The sequence below is a fragment of the Mauremys mutica genome, unplaced genomic scaffold (assembly GCF_020497125.1).
Source record: "Mauremys mutica isolate MM-2020 ecotype Southern unplaced genomic scaffold, ASM2049712v1 000298F_np12_obj, whole genome shotgun sequence".
NCBI classification, from domain to species: domain Eukaryota; kingdom Metazoa; phylum Chordata; order Testudines; family Geoemydidae; genus Mauremys; species Mauremys mutica.
Window position 1 is genome coordinate 197,420 of NW_025422903.1, and position 16,836 is coordinate 214,255.

Here is a 16,836-nt window from a genome sequence, read left to right on the forward strand (position 1 = left end):
ACGTCCAGCGGGGGGGGGGGGGTGTAACCACGTCTCCCCTCCATGCCCTGAACTCGCCTGGCCCTGCTTAGCTTCATGCTCGCCGGCAGCAAACAAGGCAGCTTTCCATCCGGGCCACTAGATGGCGCTGGAGCTCCATGGTTGAAGCTTGTGACCCAGCCCCTCCTGCTGCAAAGGGAGGGGCCAGCCCCTGCGCTCTACGGGGGCCGGCGGGGGAAAGGGAAAAGCGGAGACGGAATGTACCATCTGCGCCAGGAAAAGGGGGGGGTGTCTCCCATGCGCTGGATTCCATACAGGTCTCCTCACGGGCCCTGCCCCAATGGCAGGGTGTAACCCCACGTGATCCGCCCCAGTGGGCGGGGTGTGACCCCATTGACCCTACCCCCCTAAGTGGTTTAACTCCTGTGGCCCTGCCCCAATGGGAGGAGCATGACTCCAGTGGCCCCGCCCCCAATTAGAAGGGGCGTGACCCCATTGGCCCCGCCCACATATAGTGATTAATCCCCAGGGGCCCCACCCACCACTGACCCTTTCCCCTGAGCTCCCCTGCAGCCCCCGCCCCATGGGTCTGCCTCCAGCTCTCCTCCTGCTGCTCTGCCTCTGCCCTGCCCCCCCGGGCTTGGCCCCAGACCCAGGGCTGCTGGCCCAGGGCCGTGCCCGGCTGCGGGAGGCCCAGACGCTGGCCCAGCACCCGCAGCTGGGGGCCTGCTGGGCGGGGGCCCTGGGCAGGCTGGACGCAGGCTGCCAGCAGCTGGGCGAGGAGCAGCAGAGCCGCATCGCCCTGGCCTTCGCCCACTGCCACCTGCAGAGGTGCCCCCAGACGCCTGGGGCCCAACCCCACCTGGGGGGTACCTGGGACGCCTGGTGCTATCCCCACTGGGGGGCTGGGAGCCGGGGCGCCTGGTGCTATCCCCACTGGGGGGCTGGGTGTTATCACCACTAGGGTGGGGGTGGGGGTGGGAGCTGGGATGCCTGGGTCCTATCCCCACTGGGGGGGGGGTGGCTGGGAGCCGGGGCGCCTGGGTGCTATCCCCACTGGGGGGCTGGGTGCTATCACCACTAGGGTGGGGGGGGCTGGGAGCTGGGATGCCTGGTGCTATCCCCACTGGGGTGGGGGCGGGGCTGGGAGCTGGGATGCCTGGGTCCTATCCCCACTGGGGTGGGGGCGGGGCTGGGAGCTGGGATGCCTGGGTCCTATCCCCACTGGGGGGGGCGCCTGGGTGCTATCCCCACTGGGAGCCGGGTCGCCTGGGTGCTATCCCCACTGGGAGCCGGGGCGCCTGGGTGCTATCCCCACTGGGGGGGCTAGGAGCTGGGACACCTGGGGTCCTATCCCCACTGGCGGGGGGCTGGGAGCCAGGATGCCTGGGTGCTATCCCCAGTGGGGGGCTGGGTGCTATCCCCATTGGGGGGGCTGGGAGCTGGGGGGGCTGGGTGCTATCCCCACTGGGGGGGCTGGGAGCCGGGGGGGCTGGGTGCTATCCCCACCGGGGGGGGAGCTGGGAGCCGGGGGGGCTGGGTGCTATCCCCACTGGGGGGGGGAGCTGGGAGCCGGGGGGGCTGGGTGCTATCCCCACCGGGGGGGGGGAGCTGGGAGCCGGGGGGGCTGGGTGCTATCCCCACTGGGGGGGGGGCTGGGAGCCGGGGGGGCTGGGTGCTATCCCCACTGTGGGGGGTGGAGCTGGGAGCTGGGGCACCTGGGTCCTAGCTCCATGGGGGAGGTGTGGGACTGGGAGCCGTGACACCTGGGTCCTAGCCCCAGGGATGGTGGCCGGGGGCTCCTGGCTAAGCCCCCCGCTGTCCCTTGGCCAGGTCGGGCCGGCCCTTCCCTCGCTGCGAGGCCGGCAGCTCCGTCCGGGCCTGCACCCAGCACATGGACCCTGTGGCCTTCGGTGTCTACACGGAGTTCTTCACCCACGCCCACAGCATCTGCTACCTCCTGCGCAGCGAGGCCTGGCAGCAGCGAGCCGAGAGCACCGTGCACAGGTGAGGGGGGGTCCCCTCTAGGGGGCGCCGGCTGCCAGCCGCAGCTGTGGGTTGAGTCTCTAGCAGGACAGATGCTCCCCCCCACCCCTGGGTCCCACCCAGACCGACCCCCGATGCTGGCAGAGATGCCAGGGGCTGAGTCCCCCATTCCCAAAACAAAGAAGGATATTTGGTGGTAGGGGGCTGTTGGGGGGGCAGATTGGGGGAGGGGCTCCATGTGGGGGGGAGACCTGGGGGGCTGCATGGAGTGTGGATACAGAGCCTTTCCCTAAATCTTTGCAACCAGATTTGGACGGGAAGGGGCTGTGTGGGGGAGCATCCATGGGGCAGGAGCTTCGCGCGTAGTGGGGCCTGGCCTGCATGTTTTGGGGGCTGGAGGGGGGCCGCTCTCCAGGCCAGGTCTGCGGACTGAGGAGTTCATGTGTCTAGGGCTCCACGAGGGCCCAGGTCCTGGCTCCGGGAGTCAAGTGATTGCGTCAGAATCTCAGATCTTGGGCAGAAAACACCAGGTACATTTCTAGCCCTCGTGGTCGGCCCTGCCAAGAGCCTGAGCCCGTCACTCACCGAGGTGCGACCTGAGGCTGCCTGAGTCTGCAGAGAGCCTGAGCCCATTGCTCACAGACGGGGAGCTAATGGGCAGCGCTGCCTGTGTGGCTAAGTAGCACATTGCCTGGGTTGGGGGCATGTGGCAGGATCGAGGCCCCACTATGGTGCTGACACCCCTTTCCCCCCCCCCCACCCCCAGGCTGGTAGCCAGTTCAGAGGGCGTTGCCGAGCGGCTGGAAGAGACCAACCAGCTGGCAGAGCAGGCAGCTCAGGCACAAGAGGCCACCCTGCGATCGCAGGAGGAGATCCTCCGCCATGGGGAGCTGCTGAGACAGACACTGCAGGACTCCTCCAGGGGTAATCCCAGGCCCAGGACTCCTGGGTTCTCTCCTTGGCTCTGGGAGGGGAGAGGTCTGGTGGGTTAGAGCAGGGGGGCTGGGAGCCAGGACTCCTGGGTTCTCTGCTGGCTCTGGGAGGGGAGTGGGGGCTGGTGGTTAGAGCAGGGGGGGCTGGGAGCCAGGACTCCTGGGTTCTCCCCCCAGCTCTGGGAGGGGAGGGGTCAGGTGGGTTACAGCAGGCCGGGGCTGGGAGCCAGGACTCCTGGGTTCTCCCCCCAGCTCTGGGAGGGGAGGGGTCAGGTGGGTTACAGCGGGCCGGGGCTGGGAGCCAGGACTCCTGGGTTCTCTGCTGGCTCTGACAGCCCCTGGCTCCCCGCAGGCGTCCGAGAGGCTTTTCAGGACATGCAGGAGGCGGCCGGCCGGCAGCGCCTGGCCTTTGCCGAGATCGTGAACCGCCTCAGCTTCCTGCACCGCTTCCTGGTGGGGGAGTCCCAAGCCCTGGGCTCCTTCCTCTACCACCTGCTGACCGGCAGCACCGCCCTCCTGCTCACCTCCAGCCAGCGCACCGCCGGGGCCAGGTAGGGGCGGGGAGCGGGACCTGGGGCCCAGCCCCTGTGCGGGCGCCGGGTCCCACCCGGCCCCAGGGCGGGGACTGGCTGGCTCAGGGGGGCGGGGAATGGGGCAGGGGCCTGTCCCCTCTAGGGGGCGCCGGCTCCCACCCGGCCCCAGGGCAGGGACTGGCTGGCTCAGGGGGGCGGGAATGGGGCAGGGGCCTGTCCCCTCTGGGGGGCGCCGGGTCCCACCCGGCCCCAGGGCAGGGACTGGCTGCCTCAGGGGGGCGGGGGCCTGTCCCCTCTGGGGGGCGCCGGCTCCCACCCGGCCCCAGGGCAGGGACTGGCTGGCTCAGGGGGGCGGGAATGGGGCGGGGGCCTGTCCCCTCTGGGGGGCGCCGGCTCCCATCCGGCTCCAGGGTGGGACTGGCTGGCTCAGGGGGGCAGGGAATGGGGCAGGGGCCTGTCCCCTCTAGGGGGCGCCGGCTCCCACCCGGCCCCAGGGCAGGGACTGGCTGGCTCAGGGGGGCGGGAATGGGGCGGGGGCCTGGCCCCTCTTGTGACCCCCTTTCTCTTCTGCCCGAGGTTGATCCTGCTGGGCCTGGTTGGGGGCAACGTCTACCTGGAGCGTGTGGTCAGTGGACTCGTCTTGGAGAACACTGAGGCCGGCTCCGACCCCACGGTACTGGCCAGCACCGCCCCCCCCGGACACCCCCTACTGGGGGGCCCCTCCTTCAGACCTCCCCCCCCCCCCAGGGCTCAGCAGTCACCGGGTCTCCAGACAGGGTGGGGAGATTGGATTCCTGCTCCTTGGGGATCTGCCATCCCAGCTCTGGTGGTGGCACGTGGGTGGGGCTGGGAGCCAGGGTGCCTGGGTTCTCTCCCCGGATCTGGGAGGGGAGTGGGGTCAGGCAGGGTGGATTGGGTGGGGGGTAGGACGCCTGGGTTCTCTCCCCGGAACTGGCAGGGGAGTGGGGGTCAGGTGGGGTGGATTGGGGGGTGGGAAGGGAGCCAGGACGCCTGGGTTCTCTCCCTGGATCTGGCAGGGGAGTGGGGTCAGGCAGGGTGGATTGGGTGGGGGGCAGGATGCCTGGGTTCTCTCCCCGGAACTGGCAGGGGAGTGGGGGTCAGGCAGGGTGGATTGGGGGGTGGAGAGGGAGCCAGGACGCCTGGGTTCTCTCCCCGGATCTGGCAGGGGAGTGGGATCAGGTGGATTAGAGCGGGGGAGCCCTGGCAGAGGTGCTGGGAACCCGGATGCCGGGGTTCTCTGGGCAGACAGCGGGGGTCCTCGCTCTGACAGGTTCCCCCTCTGCCAGGAGGCCCTTGCCAGCTGGGTGGGGCTATGCCGCAGGCTGTGTGCCGGCGCCGGGCTGGCCGTCCTGGCCTACTGCGTCCTCACCTACCGCGACGTGGCCCAGCAGAGCCGGGAGGTGCTGCGGGGGCTGCAGGAGACCCGGGCCCAGATGCAGCACATCCTGCAGGAGACAGGTATGGGGGCGGGGCTAGGGAAGGGGGCGGAGAATGGGGGAGTCCATGTGTGAATGCAGTGGGCGGAGGGCATGACAATATGGGCGGGGCTAAGGCTCAGTGGGCGGGGCTAGGGAAGAGGGCGGGGCATGGCTGTATGGGTGGGGCTAGGGATGGGTGGGGCATGCGCTAACCACGCCCCCACCTCCTGCAGAGCGCCTGCTGGCCCAGCGGGGCCCAGACCCCAGCCAGGGCAGTGCCCAGTTTGCTGACTCAGGCTTCCCGGAGCCCCTCTCCCAGCTGGAACAAGGAGCCCCCTGGGGTGAGCGACCCATGGCACTGGTGGGGGCTCTGTGGGTGGGGCTGGGAGCCCGGACTCCTGGGTTCTCTCCCTGACTCTGGGAGGGGAGTGGGGGCTGGTGGGTTAGAGCAGGGAGCCCGGACTCCTGGGTTCTCTCCCTGGCTCTGGGAGGGGAGTGGGGGCTGGTGGTTAGAGCAGGGGGGGCTGGGAGCCAGGACTCCTGGGTTCTCTCCCTGGCTCTGGGAGGGGAGTGGGGGCTGGTGGTTAGAGCAGGGGGGGCTGGGAGCCAGGACTCCTGGGTTCTCTCCTGGCTCTGGGAGGGGAGTGGCAGGTGGGTCTGTGTGGTGCCTTGCGCCCTGGGGTCCCCCTAACCCAAACCTGCCTGTTGTGGGGCCAGCGGATGAGCTCAGCACCAGCAGCCCCAGGAGCCGGAGCCGCTCCCCAGCCCGCCAGTGCGCCCGGCCGCAGAGACGCCCCGGCCGACGGGACTCGGAGACACACAACGTTCCTGTGCCGCTGGACGGGGTGAGTGCGAGTCAGCAGGGTGCTACTTACACCCCTATTTGCCCCCCGGGTCTGTACCCCAGCCTCACAGCCACCCCCTTCAGTCCTGGCTCCCCTGCTCTAACCACCAGCCCCCACTCCCCTCCCGGAGCCGGGGAGAGAACCCAGGAGTCCTGGCTCCCAGACCCCCCTGCTCTAACCACCAGCCCCCACTCCCCTCCCGGAGCCGGGGAGAGAACCCAGGAGTCCTGGCTCCCAGCCCCCCCTGCTCTAACCACCAGCCCCCACTGCCCTCCCGGAGCCGGGGAGAGAACCCAGGAGTCCTGTCCCCCTGCTTTGACCAGCCTGAACCTCTCTTCCCCCAGCTGTGCTGCTATGATCTCCGGCGCCGGCCGTCCCTGCGAGACCCCCCCAGAACGCCAGCCGCGGTGAAGGGGCCCCGCAGCCGCGCCCAAAGGGGAAGAGCTCAGTCGCCGGCGGCAGGTGCCATCCTGCCGCGCCCAACCTGGGATCGGATTCCTACTGCGTGAACGTCACCCCGAGCCGGGACGCCTGGGTTCTCTCCCGGCTCTGGGAGGGGAGTGGGGGCTGGTGGGTTAGAGCAGGGGGCTGGGAGCCAGGACTCCTGGGTTCTCTCCTGGCTCTGGGAGGGGAGTGGGGGCTGGTGGTTAGAGCAGGGGGCTGGGAGCCAGGACTCCTGGGTTCTCTCCCTGGCTCTGGGAGGGAAGTGGGGACTAGTGGTTAGAGCAGGGGGCTGGGAGCCAGGACTCCTGGGTTCTCTCCTGGCTCTGGGAGGGGAGTGGGGGCTGATGGGTTAGAACAGGCGGGGGGAGCCAGGACGCCTGGGTTCTCTCCCCTGCCTGCATGGGTCCGAGTGAGACACAGGACAGGGGGAGGCTGCGTGTGATGTTTTATTGGAGACGGGCCGTGCTGGGGCTTTTAGCTGGTAATAAAAGGAGCCTGACTTTTCGGTAGCAGCAGCTCTGGTCTCGTCTCCGCGGGCCGCCCCCCGCCGGCCAAGAGAGGGGCCGATCCCGAGGGAGCTGGAGTGCAGGGCTCACGGGGGGGCGCTGTGCCTAGTCGCCCGCCGTGCCGAAGTTCATGGCGGCCGTCAGCGTGGCGGAGAGTTTGCTGGCGATTTTCTCTGTGGGGAGGGAGAAACCAACTGCAGTGAGAATCCCGCCCCCCCTGGGTGAGACCTACATGTCCCGGCCAGCAGAGCGCGATCACAAGGGGGGAGCGGGGCGCTGCCCTGCCATGAAACCCATCTCCACACAGCCTGCCGGGGGGGAGGGGAACCTGAGGCACAGAGAGACATAGTATAGCTGGGGATGGAACCCAGGCGTCCTGATTGACAGTTCACTAGCCCTAGCTAAGGGACAACATGGCTCAGTTCACCGGACTCCTGGGTTCTCTCCCTGGCTCTGGGAGGGGAGTGGGGGCTGGTGGTTAGAGCAGGGGGGGCTGGGAGCCAGGACTCCTGGGTTCTTTCCCTGGCTCTGGGAGGGGAGTGGGGGCTGGTGGTTAGAGCAGGGGAGGCTGGGTGCCAGGACTCCTGGGTTCTCTTCCCTGCTCTGCCTTGGGCCTTGGCCAAGTCCCCTCTCCGTGCCTCAGTTTCTCCTCTCTACCATTAATTTCTAGGCTGAGCCCTTTGGGCAGGGACCATCTCTTATCGCTCGGTCCAGACGGCTGCTTTCCCCAGATGCCCCCATGACGAATCCCTAAGCGCCCCTCTGCCAACCTGCTCTTTTCTGCTGCTTCTTCCGCCGCCTGCTAGCTGCCCGCAGCCCCTGCCCTTGGTGCAGGGGGTCTAGGGCTGAGATCTCCTCCAGGCTGGGGGCTCTGGGAACAGGTTTCGCCACGGCAGCGGCTGCTTTGTTCTTAGCCTTCAGTTCCACCGTCACGGTGCCGAGCTGCAGGGAGAAAGAGGAGTGAGGCAGGAGAGGGTGGCCTGCCACGGGCACAGGCCTGGACCTGGGCAGCCGCCTCATACTCCAAAATCTCTGCTTTCCGATCAAAACAAAATGACGTTTCTAGCTCAAAGGGCTGGGGAGAAAAGGGCTGAAAGGGGATCACTGCTTGCCTGAGTCTGCAGAGAGCCTGAGCTCCACCCTCAAAGGGTGGGGCTTATTATGCAAATCAGCTAAGAGGAGGCAGGTCTTTGATGCTTCAGCCCCTCAGGAGCTTGTTGTGTAGGGGGTGGGACTTAGGGGCCGTGCTTCTCCCCTCCCTCCATACCTCCAGATCTCGGTCTTCATCCATGGCCGTTTCTTCCTCTCCCGCGGTCTCCTCTTCTTCCATCTCTGCTCCTGCCCCGCTGGTGAGGCCGGCGGGGGCGAGGCCGATGCCCACGGGAACAGACGGGAGGTCTGGCCGGGGATCGGACACAGAGGGCACCGTAAGCAGATGCTCTGATCCCACCCACCCCCGGGGGGAGGAAGTGGTACTGCCCCCCAAAGGCCACATAGCACGGCTGGGAGCCAGGACTCCTGGGTTCCCTCCTGGCTCTGGGAGGGGAGTGGGGGCTGGTGGGTCAGAGCAGGGGGCTGGGAGCCAGGACTCCTGGGTTCTCTCCCTGGCTCGGGGAGGGGGGGGCTGGGAGCCCGGACTCCTGGGTTCTCTCCCTGGCTCTGGGAGGGGAGGGGAGGGGGGGCTGGTGGTTAGAGCAGGGGGGGTTGGGAGCCAGGACTCCTGGGTTCTCTCCTGGCTCGGGGGGGGGGGGGCATAGCGGGTTACCAGCCAAAGCCTCCTGGTTGCCTTGCTCCAGCGCCTCGAAGTCGAAGGCCCTGCCCATCTCCGTGACGATCTCAGCGCTGATGTGGGTGGGCAGCGTGTGGGTCTCGGGGGGGTGCGTGAAATAGCTGATCTTCCCGCTGGGGGGAGAGAGAACTGGGGCTCTTAAAGGGTCCAATTCCCCACCCCGCCAGCCAGCCAGGGCCCTGCCCTAGTGCCAGATTAGGGCTGGTGCCCCCCCCCCCCCATGAAACCTGCCCCCTTTCTGCCCTGTCCCCACCCACCTCATCCAGTCGCTCAGCACAGCTTTGGCTGCCTTCTCGTGGTCGGGGACGCCGCCTTTCCTCAGTTTCCCCTTTCGGCGGGCGAGGTGCGCTAGGAACTCCGCGACGTCCCGGTAAGCCGGCACCCCGTAATGCTGCATGATCTAGGGTGGGGAGCAGCCAGACGCCCATCAAACCGCTCCCCGTCCCCCTCAGCCTTCCCCCGTCCAACCGCGGTCGCGTCTTCCCTCCGCCTTCCCAGGGCCGCCCCCACCCGGCCATTGCCGGAGCCTCCTGCAGTCACAGACCTGACGGCTGCGGAGCCGGGTCGGAGACGAGCCCTGAGAACAACTCGAGGGTTAGAAAACGGGCCCGGGAGTGAGACGCGCGAGGAGCTCGGGCTAGTGAGACGGTTGTGGGGGGACTTGACCCTGGTCTGTAGGAACCCCCGTGAGGCCCAGGAGCTCAGAACAAGCTGGTCAATCTGGCCTAACGAATCTCACCGGGGAGAGTCAGGAACCAACCCCAGGCAGCGCGGTGGGTTCTCCAAGGAGCTCTGCTCCAGGAATTACCCGGGGGAGGTTTTCTGGGCTGCGTTAGATGGGGGCGGGGGGGGCGGACTGGCTGATCAGTGATGTCTATGAACCTGATAAAGTCTCATGCTGAGCCCTCCCTCCCGAGACTCTTCGTCGTCTCACGTCGCTGGCTGCAGCGGGAACACGATCGTTTCCAGAAGGGAAGCCTCAGTGACCGAGTTTGACAAACTGGATGAAACACGGACAAGCCCGGGAAACGTTCTGATCTCGTCTCATCGACGTCCCTAGTCGGAAAATGGCAGCAGGCTGCCTCGCCGCCATCGCCCCCGAGAAATCTCTTGCGGGTCAGCCAGGTCCATCCCGGGGGAGGGAGGTGCTGGTGTCCTTCCCGGGACGAGGCAGAGAGGGGCTGGGGCTGTCGGGGTTGAGGACTGGCTGGAATCTGCACCCAAGAACGGAGGAGCTGGAGCCGGCAATGGAGGAGCCGACACCCGAGGGAACAGACCCACGGGGAGACAGAGGCCTCGACTCTCCCCCATACGCCTCTGACGCCGACTTACGGCCTCTCCACCTGCTCCAGGTGACGAATCAATTCTCCCTGGTCTTCAAAGACCAGCGCTGCTGCTCCTCATCGCTCCAGAGGGAGCTGGGGGGGGCTGGGAGCCCCGTGTTTGCTGTAGCAGCCCTGGAGGGCCCCCCCTGCTCCCAGGACCCTCGAGGCTGGAGCTCTGTGGGGCTGGAGCTCCGTGGGGCTCGGGGGCAGTGAGTTCAGATCTGACGCGGCTCAGGCCCGGCTCCTGGGTGACGGGATCGGCCCCGCTGGCCCCACAGGTTGTGGCGTCGCCCCACCGAGCGCTCCCCCAACGGCTGCCCAAGCAACCGCCCCCCCCTCCCCTACCTGCTCCTTGGAGCATCGTCTCAAGATGGCGTCCACGGGCGTCACCGGGTCGGCCACCTGCTCCACCTTGAGGCAGCTGCGCAGCACCAGGGCGGCGTCCGTGGCCGCGGTGGCCAGGACCAGGCCGGGGCAGTCCAGGAGCTTGACGTGCCGGTCGAGCTGGACCTCCTGCAGGCACCTGCGGGGGGAGAAAGGGGGCATCAGCCGAGGAGCAGGGCAGCCCCACGCCCCCCACCCCCCCCCGCTGTGGGGCAGGAGGGCTCACTTGGTGACGCCGGGCGTAGCCCCCACACTGCAGGCCCGGCTCCGCTTCAGGCTGTTAATCAGGCTGCTTTTGCCAACGTTGGGGAAGCCTGGAACAAGAGCACGGGGGATGCAAGTCAGAGAGAGAACCCAGGCGTCCGGGCGCCCAGCCCATCCCCCCCTGTCTCTAACCACTGGACCCTCCTCCCCTCCCAGAGCTGGGCAGAGAACCCAGGCGTCCGGGCGCCCATCCCATCCCCCCCCGTCTCTAACCACTGGACCCTCCTCCCCTCCCAGAGCCAGGCAGAGAACCCAGGCATCCGGGCTCCCAGCCCATCTCCCCCCCCCCCCCGTCTCTAACCACTGGACCTTCCTCCCCTCCCAGAGCCAGGCAGAGAACCCAGGCATCCGGGCTCCCAGCCCATCCCCCCCCGTCTCTAACCACTGGACCCTCCTCCCCTCCCAGAGCCAGGCAGAGAACCCAGGCGTCCGGGCCCCCCTCTCTCACCTACGACCCCCACGCTGATGGCCGTCTTGAGGTCCTGGCTGCGGCTGTAGTTGGCCAGCACTTTGAGCAGGCAGTCGGCCCCCAGGCAGGCCGCGCTGGCCAGCAGCTCGCAGGAGGCCCTGGCCACGGGCACCTTGCTCTGTTGCTGGGCGGGAGAGCAGCGGGCGGATCAGGACAGGGCTCACACAGCTCTGTCCCCCCACCCCCCGGCCCCGCTCCCCTCCCAGAGCCCCCCCACCCTCTAACCACTACACCCCGCTCCCCTCCCAGAGCGGGGGAGAGAACCCAGCCCCCCACCCTCTAACCACTACACCCCGCTCCCCTCCCAGAGCCGGGGAGAGAACCCAGGCGTCCCAGCCCCCCACCCTCTAACCACTACACCCCGCTCCCCTCCCAGAGCCGGGGGGAGAACCCAGCCCCCCACCCTCTAACCACTACACCCCGCTCCCCTCCCAGAGCCGGGGAGAGAACCCAGGCGTCCTAGCCCCCCACCCTCTAACCACTACACCCCGCTCCCCTCCCAGAGCCGGGGAGAGAACCCAGGCGTCCCAGCCCCCCACCCTCTAACCACTACACCCCGCTCCCCTCCCAGAGCCGGGGGGAGAACCCAGCCCCCCACCCTCTAACCACTACACCCCGCTCCCCTCCCAGAGCCGGGGAGAGAACCCAGCCCCCCACCCTCTAACCACTACCCTCCCCTCCCAGAGCCGGGGGGAGAACCCAGGCGTCCCAGCCCCCCACCCTCTAACCACTACACCCCGCTCCCCTCCCAGAGCCGGGGAGAGAACCCAATCGTCCCAGCCCCCCACCCTCTAACCACTACACCCCGCTCCCCTCCCAGAGCCGGGGGGAGAACCCAGCCCCCACCCTCTAACCACTACACCCCGCTCCCCTCCCAGAGCCGGGGAGAGAACCCAGGCGTCCCAGCCCCCCACCCTCTAACCACTACACCCCGCTCCCCTCCCAGAGCCGGGGAGAGAACCCAGCCCCCCACCCTCTAACCACTACACCCCGCTCCCCTCCCAGAGCCAGGGAGAGAACCCAGCCCCCCACCCTCTAACCACTACACCCCGCTCCCCTCCCAGAGCCGGGGAGAGAACCCAGGCGTCCCAGCCCCCCACCCTCTAACCACTACACCCCGCTCCCCTCCCAGAGCCGGGGAGAGAACCCAGGCGTCCCAGCCCCCCACCCTCTAACCACTACACCCCACTCCCCTCCCAGAGCTGGGGAGAGAACCCAGGAGTCCTGGCTCCCAGCCCCCCCCCGCTCTAACCACTAGGCCCCCTTCCCCTCCCAGAAGCCAAGCTTGGGGAAGGGTCCCGGGTCCCAGGCCCCACTTCCCCCTCACCAGGTGCCGGCTCTGCTGCTGGGTGGAGGCTTTGAAGGCCACGGTGGGGAGTTCGTTCCTCAGGTACTTCAGCCACCCGGCCACCACCTCCTTGGATACCAGGTCTGGGGGGGCGGGGGGGGAGCACAAAGGGTTAACTCGGCTTTTCCTGCTTCCTCCTCCCCCCCTTAGGAGCCCAGCTCACACCCCCAGTGAGGGAAACTGAGGCACCACAGCACTTGCCCAAGAGAACCCAGGAGTCCTGGCTCCTGCCTGGCTCTCACCACTAGCCCCTATTCCCCTCCCACAGCTAAAGAGAGAACCCGGGAGGCCTGGGGCCCAGCCCTCCCCTGCTCTAACCACTGGACCCCACCACCACCCCAGAGTGGGGGGGAGAACCCAGGCGTCCGGCTTCCCCCGCCACACACCCACCGATTTTATTTAACACCAGCACCAGTTTCTTGTTGCCCCCAGCCTGCAGCACGGCCTCCTCCACCTGGGGGCAGCGACAGCCCTGGGGGTCCCGGGCATCCAGCACCTCAAGGACCACGTCAGCCGCCTGGATCACCTGCAGGGAGCAGGGCAGGGGGTGAGTGGGGTGTCCCCTCCGCGGCCCGGCCCCACTGAGCGCCACGGGGGGGAACGGGGGTCTCACACCGACCTTCCTGAACTCCCGGTAGTACGCCCGGCGGGACCCCTCCTTCTCCAGCCGCGGGTGCCCCTGCAGCTGCTGCAGCCCGGCCTCCTGCGGAGAGAGGGGATGAAACAGTGGGGAGGGGGGGAGAACCCAGGAGTCCTGGCTCTCAGCCCCCCCCCGTTCTAACCACCAGCTCCCACGCCCCTCCCAGAGCCGGGAGAGAACCCAGGAGTCCGGCAGTGAGAGGGAGCTGGGGGAGGCCGGGCTAGGGCTGAGGGGCCCTGTTACCTTCTGCTCGAAATCCCGCTGCTTGCGGAGGGCGTCCTGCTGCAGGGAGTCCAGGCTGCGGCGCTGGCTGGTCTCCTTGAGCCGCGCCGCCTCCTGCCGCGTCCTCAGCGCCGCCACCTGGGGACACAGCCAGACTTCAGCCCCCCCGGAGCCGGGAGAGAACCCAGGCATCCGGGCTCCCGGCCCCCCACTGCTTCAACCCCACCCTCCTCCCAGAACCGGGGAGAGAACCCAGGCATCCGGGATCCCGGCCCCCCATTGCTCCAACCCAATAGACCCCACCCTCCTCCCAGAGCCGGGGAGATAACCCAGGTGTCTGGGCTCCCCCCATCCCCCACTCCTACCCTTTTCTGCTTTAATTCAGCTTCCTTCTTTGCATATTCCTTGAAACCCAACAGCTGAGGCACTCCTGGGTCCTTTTTCCCATGAGCCTTTGCTTCCTTCCTCTGGGTAAAAGGGAGATCTTGTTATACTAAGCACACAACAAGCACCAATTTGCCCCCCAAGTCCTCTCCACAGGGAGAGAACCCAGGAGTCCTGGCTCCCAGCCCCCCTGCTCTAACCACCAGCCCCTACTCCCCTCCCAGAGCCGGGGAGAGAACCCAGGCATCCTGGCTCCCAGCCCCCCCTGCTCTAACCACCAGCCCCTACTCCCCTCCCAGAGTCCAGGAGAGAACCCAGGAGTCCTGGCTCCCAGCCCCCCCCCCGCTCTACCCACCAGCCCCCACTCCCCTCCCAGACCCGGGGAGAACGCAGGCGTCCTGGGCTCACCTTGCGTGGGTGTTTCTTCGCAGCTGTTGTGTGTTCTGTGGAGAAGGGGACAGAGTTAAGGGGATGTTACAATTTGGGGGGCTGGAGGCTGGTCCAGGTGGGAAGTGGGTCCAGTCCCCCGCGCTGGGACTTACTGGGCCGGGTCATGGTTTCGCAGCGGGTCGCGGGGTCGTCTCCACTGAGCAGCACCTGGGAAGAAATTACTGTTTACAGGGGGCTGGAGAGCAGCTCGGGGAGGGGAGTGGGGCTGGTGGGTTAGAGCGGGGGGGGCTGGGAGCCCGGACGCCTGGGTTCTCTCCCAGCTCTGGGAGGGGAATGGGGGCTGGTGGGTTAGAGCAGGAGGGCGGGGGCTGGGAGCCCGGACGCCTGGGTTCTCTCCGGGCTCTGTGATCTCAGGATCAACCACACAACGATCCCTACGGGGTGCAGAATTGAGAAGAGAATCGGGGGGGGGGGGTTAATGAAATCCCAGGCACAGGGGCGGATCCTGCCTCTCCCCATAGAGCCAGCCTCCCCTCTGATCTCGCTCCCACACCTCCCCCTCTGCACCCCCTTCCCCAGAGATCCCGCCCCTCCCCCCTCTGCATGCCCCCACCCCCACAAATCCAGCCCCCTCTGCACCCCCAGAGACCCCCCCTCCCCCTCTGCACCCCCTTCCCCAGAGATCCAACCCCCCCCCCGCCTCGCCTCCTTTCCCAGCTGTCGCAGTTTCACTTCCAGGGCACCAGCTGGAACCCACGTGGCGCGTTCGCGACGCGGGCGCTTCCCGGTTCCCCCCTCGAGCGCGCGTGCGGTGGGCGGGGCCTCGTGCACGCGCGCGCGCGCGTCCCGCCCCACCCCGGTTGTTGCTGCGCTTCGCGCAACGTGGCTGCGATTTCCGGCTGCGGAGGCGGGAGGCGCCCGGCGGTTTGAAGCGGGGGGGGATCCGGGGGGGTTGTGACAATTGCACGGGATGAAATGGTGCAAATCCGCAGGGCCTGGAGCTTCCTGCTGGGCCTGGGCTCGCAGCCGGCGCGTGGGCCGCAACCCCCCCGGGGGAGCCCGTGCAGCCCCCCCAGGGGGTACGTGCAGCTCCGCGGCGGGGCCCCTGCAACCCCCCCGGGGGAGCCCATGCAGCCCCCCCAGGGGGTACGTGCAGCCCCGCAGCGGGGCCCCTGCAACCCCCCCGGGGGAGCCCATGCAGCCCCCCCAGGGGGTACGTGCAGCCCCGCAGCGGGGCCCCTGCAACCCCCCCGGGGGAGCCCGTGCAGCCCCCCCAGGGGGTACGTGCAACCCCGCAGCGGGGCCCCTGCAACCCCCCCGGGGGGAGCCCGTGCAGCCCCCCCAGGGGGTACGTGCAGCCCCGCAGCGGGATCCCTGCAACCCCCCCGGGGGAGCCCGTGCAGCCCCCCCAGGGGGTACGTGCAGCCCCGCAGCGGGATCCCTGCAACCCCCCCAGGGGGTACGTGCAGCCCCGCAGCGGGGCCCCTGCAACCCCCCCGGGGGAGCCCGTGCAGCCCCCCCAGGGGGTACGTGCAACCCCACGGTGGGGCCCCTGCAACCCCCCCGGGGGAGCCCGTGCAGCCCCCCCCAGGGGGTACGTGCAGCCCCGCAGCGGGGCCCCTGCAACCCCCCCGGGGGAGTCGTGTAGCCCCACAGCGGGACCCCTGCAGCAGGGCCAATGCGACCCCCGCAACCCCGCAGTGGGATCTGTGCTGCTGCAACCCCACAGGGGGATCCGTGCAACCCTGCAACCCCACGGTGGGATCCGTGCAACCCCGCAGCGGGACCCCTGCAGCAGGGCCAATGCGACCCCCGCAGCAGGATCCCTGCAACCCCGCAGTGGGATCTGTGCTGCTGCAACCCCACAGGGGGATCCGTGCAACCCTGCAACCCCACGGTGGGATCCGTGCAACCCCGCAGCGGGATCTGTGCTGCTGCAACCCCACAGTGGGGCCCCTGCAACCCCACAGGGGGATCCGTGCAACCATGCAACCCCGCAGTGGGATCCGTGCAACCCCGCAGGGGGCCCCCTGCAACCCCCCCATGGGGATCCGTGCAACCCCTACAACCCCACGGTGGGATCCGTGCAACCCCGCAGCGGGACCCCTGCAGCAGGGCCAATGCGACCCCCGCAGCAGGATCCCTGCAACCCCGCAGTGGGATCTGTGCTGCTGCAACCCCACAGTGGGGCCCCTGCAACCCCGCAGGGGGATCCGTGCAACCATGCAACCCCGCAGTGGGATCCGTGCAACCCCGCAGGGGGATCCGTGCAACCCTGCAACCCCGCAGTGGGATCCGTGTAACCCCGCAGGGGGGCCCGTGCAACCCCACAGGGGGATCCATGCAACCCCGCAGTGGGATCTGTTCAGGCCCTGCAGTGGGGCCTGTGCAACCCCTATAACCCCACGGTGGGATCCCTGCAACTCCGCAGCGGGAGCCGTGCAACCCCACAGTGGGGGCCGTGCGTCCCTTTCAGACCCGCAGCGGGGGCCGTGCGACCCCTGCAAACACATGCATCGACGTGCCTCCAAGGCCATCGGGGCCCCTCTCTGAGCCTTGCAAAGGCCCCATGGCCTGCAAACCTGTGTGTGTGCAGAGCCAGGTGCAGCAGGCAGGGGGACGAGCACCAAGAGGCGGTGGGGAGCTGGGGGCCTGCACTGGTTGCACACGTGCCCTGGTTTCCCAGACTTTGCTCAGGAAATAAATCTCCGGTGTCGCAAATCAGCCGGCGGCCCTGCGGGGCCGTTCCTCCCAGAAATAAAGATCCCAGCTTGCAAAATGTGCAGGATGCAACTCTCTAGACCCCACTGCCAGGGAGAGAACCCAGGAGTCCTGGCTCCCAGAACCCCCTGCTCTAACCCACCAGCCCCCACTCCCCTCCCAGAGCCAGGGGGAGAACCCAGGAGTCCTGGCTCCCAGCCCCCCCTGCTCTAACCCACCAGACCCCACACTCTCCT

At 68.3% G+C, this 16,836-nt stretch overlaps 2 protein-coding genes across 7 annotated transcripts; one reads left to right on the plus strand and one right to left on the minus strand.

Annotated features, from left to right (window-relative positions):
• Positions 1 to 93: 93 nt before the first annotated feature.
• On the plus strand, positions 94 to 6,275 carry LOC123357085. 2 transcript variants are annotated; one of them, XM_045000387.1, is made up of 9 exons: positions 100 to 810; positions 1,813 to 1,986; positions 2,732 to 2,889; positions 3,250 to 3,448; positions 4,007 to 4,103; positions 4,738 to 4,909; positions 5,103 to 5,210; positions 5,587 to 5,714; positions 6,059 to 6,274. In XM_045000387.1, exons 1-9 carry the CDS (start codon positions 563 to 565, stop codon positions 6,221 to 6,223), a joined length of 1,449 nt encoding a protein of 482 aa, XP_044856322.1. In that variant the 5' UTR covers positions 100 to 562; the 3' UTR covers positions 6,224 to 6,274. The 2 variants fall into 2 exon arrangements, with proteins under 2 accessions (XP_044856323.1, XP_044856322.1); XM_045000388.1 differs by lacking the exon at positions 5,103 to 5,210 and having other exon boundaries at positions 94 to 810; positions 6,059 to 6,275.
• A 313-nt stretch (positions 6,276 to 6,588) lies between these two features.
• Positions 6,589 to 16,411, minus strand: GNL3L (G protein nucleolar 3 like). 5 transcript variants are annotated; one of them, XM_045000380.1, is made up of 16 exons: positions 16,391 to 16,411; positions 14,032 to 14,086; positions 13,898 to 13,932; positions 13,471 to 13,572; positions 13,127 to 13,243; positions 12,863 to 12,946; positions 12,634 to 12,769; positions 12,223 to 12,326; positions 10,875 to 11,019; positions 10,389 to 10,476; positions 10,124 to 10,301; positions 8,711 to 8,853; positions 8,430 to 8,566; positions 7,932 to 8,062; positions 7,435 to 7,606; positions 6,589 to 6,837 (listed from the first exon to the last, which is right to left on the minus strand). In XM_045000380.1, exons 1-16 carry the CDS (start codon positions 16,394 to 16,396, stop codon positions 6,770 to 6,772), a joined length of 1,701 nt encoding a protein of 566 aa, XP_044856315.1. In that variant the 5' UTR covers positions 16,397 to 16,411; the 3' UTR covers positions 6,589 to 6,769. The 5 variants fall into 5 exon arrangements, with proteins under 5 accessions (XP_044856315.1, XP_044856320.1, XP_044856318.1 ...); XM_045000385.1 differs by lacking the exon at positions 16,391 to 16,411 and adding an exon at positions 14,735 to 14,938; XM_045000383.1 differs by lacking the exon at positions 16,391 to 16,411 and adding an exon at positions 14,637 to 14,724.
• Positions 16,412 to 16,836: the final 425 nt, after the last annotated feature.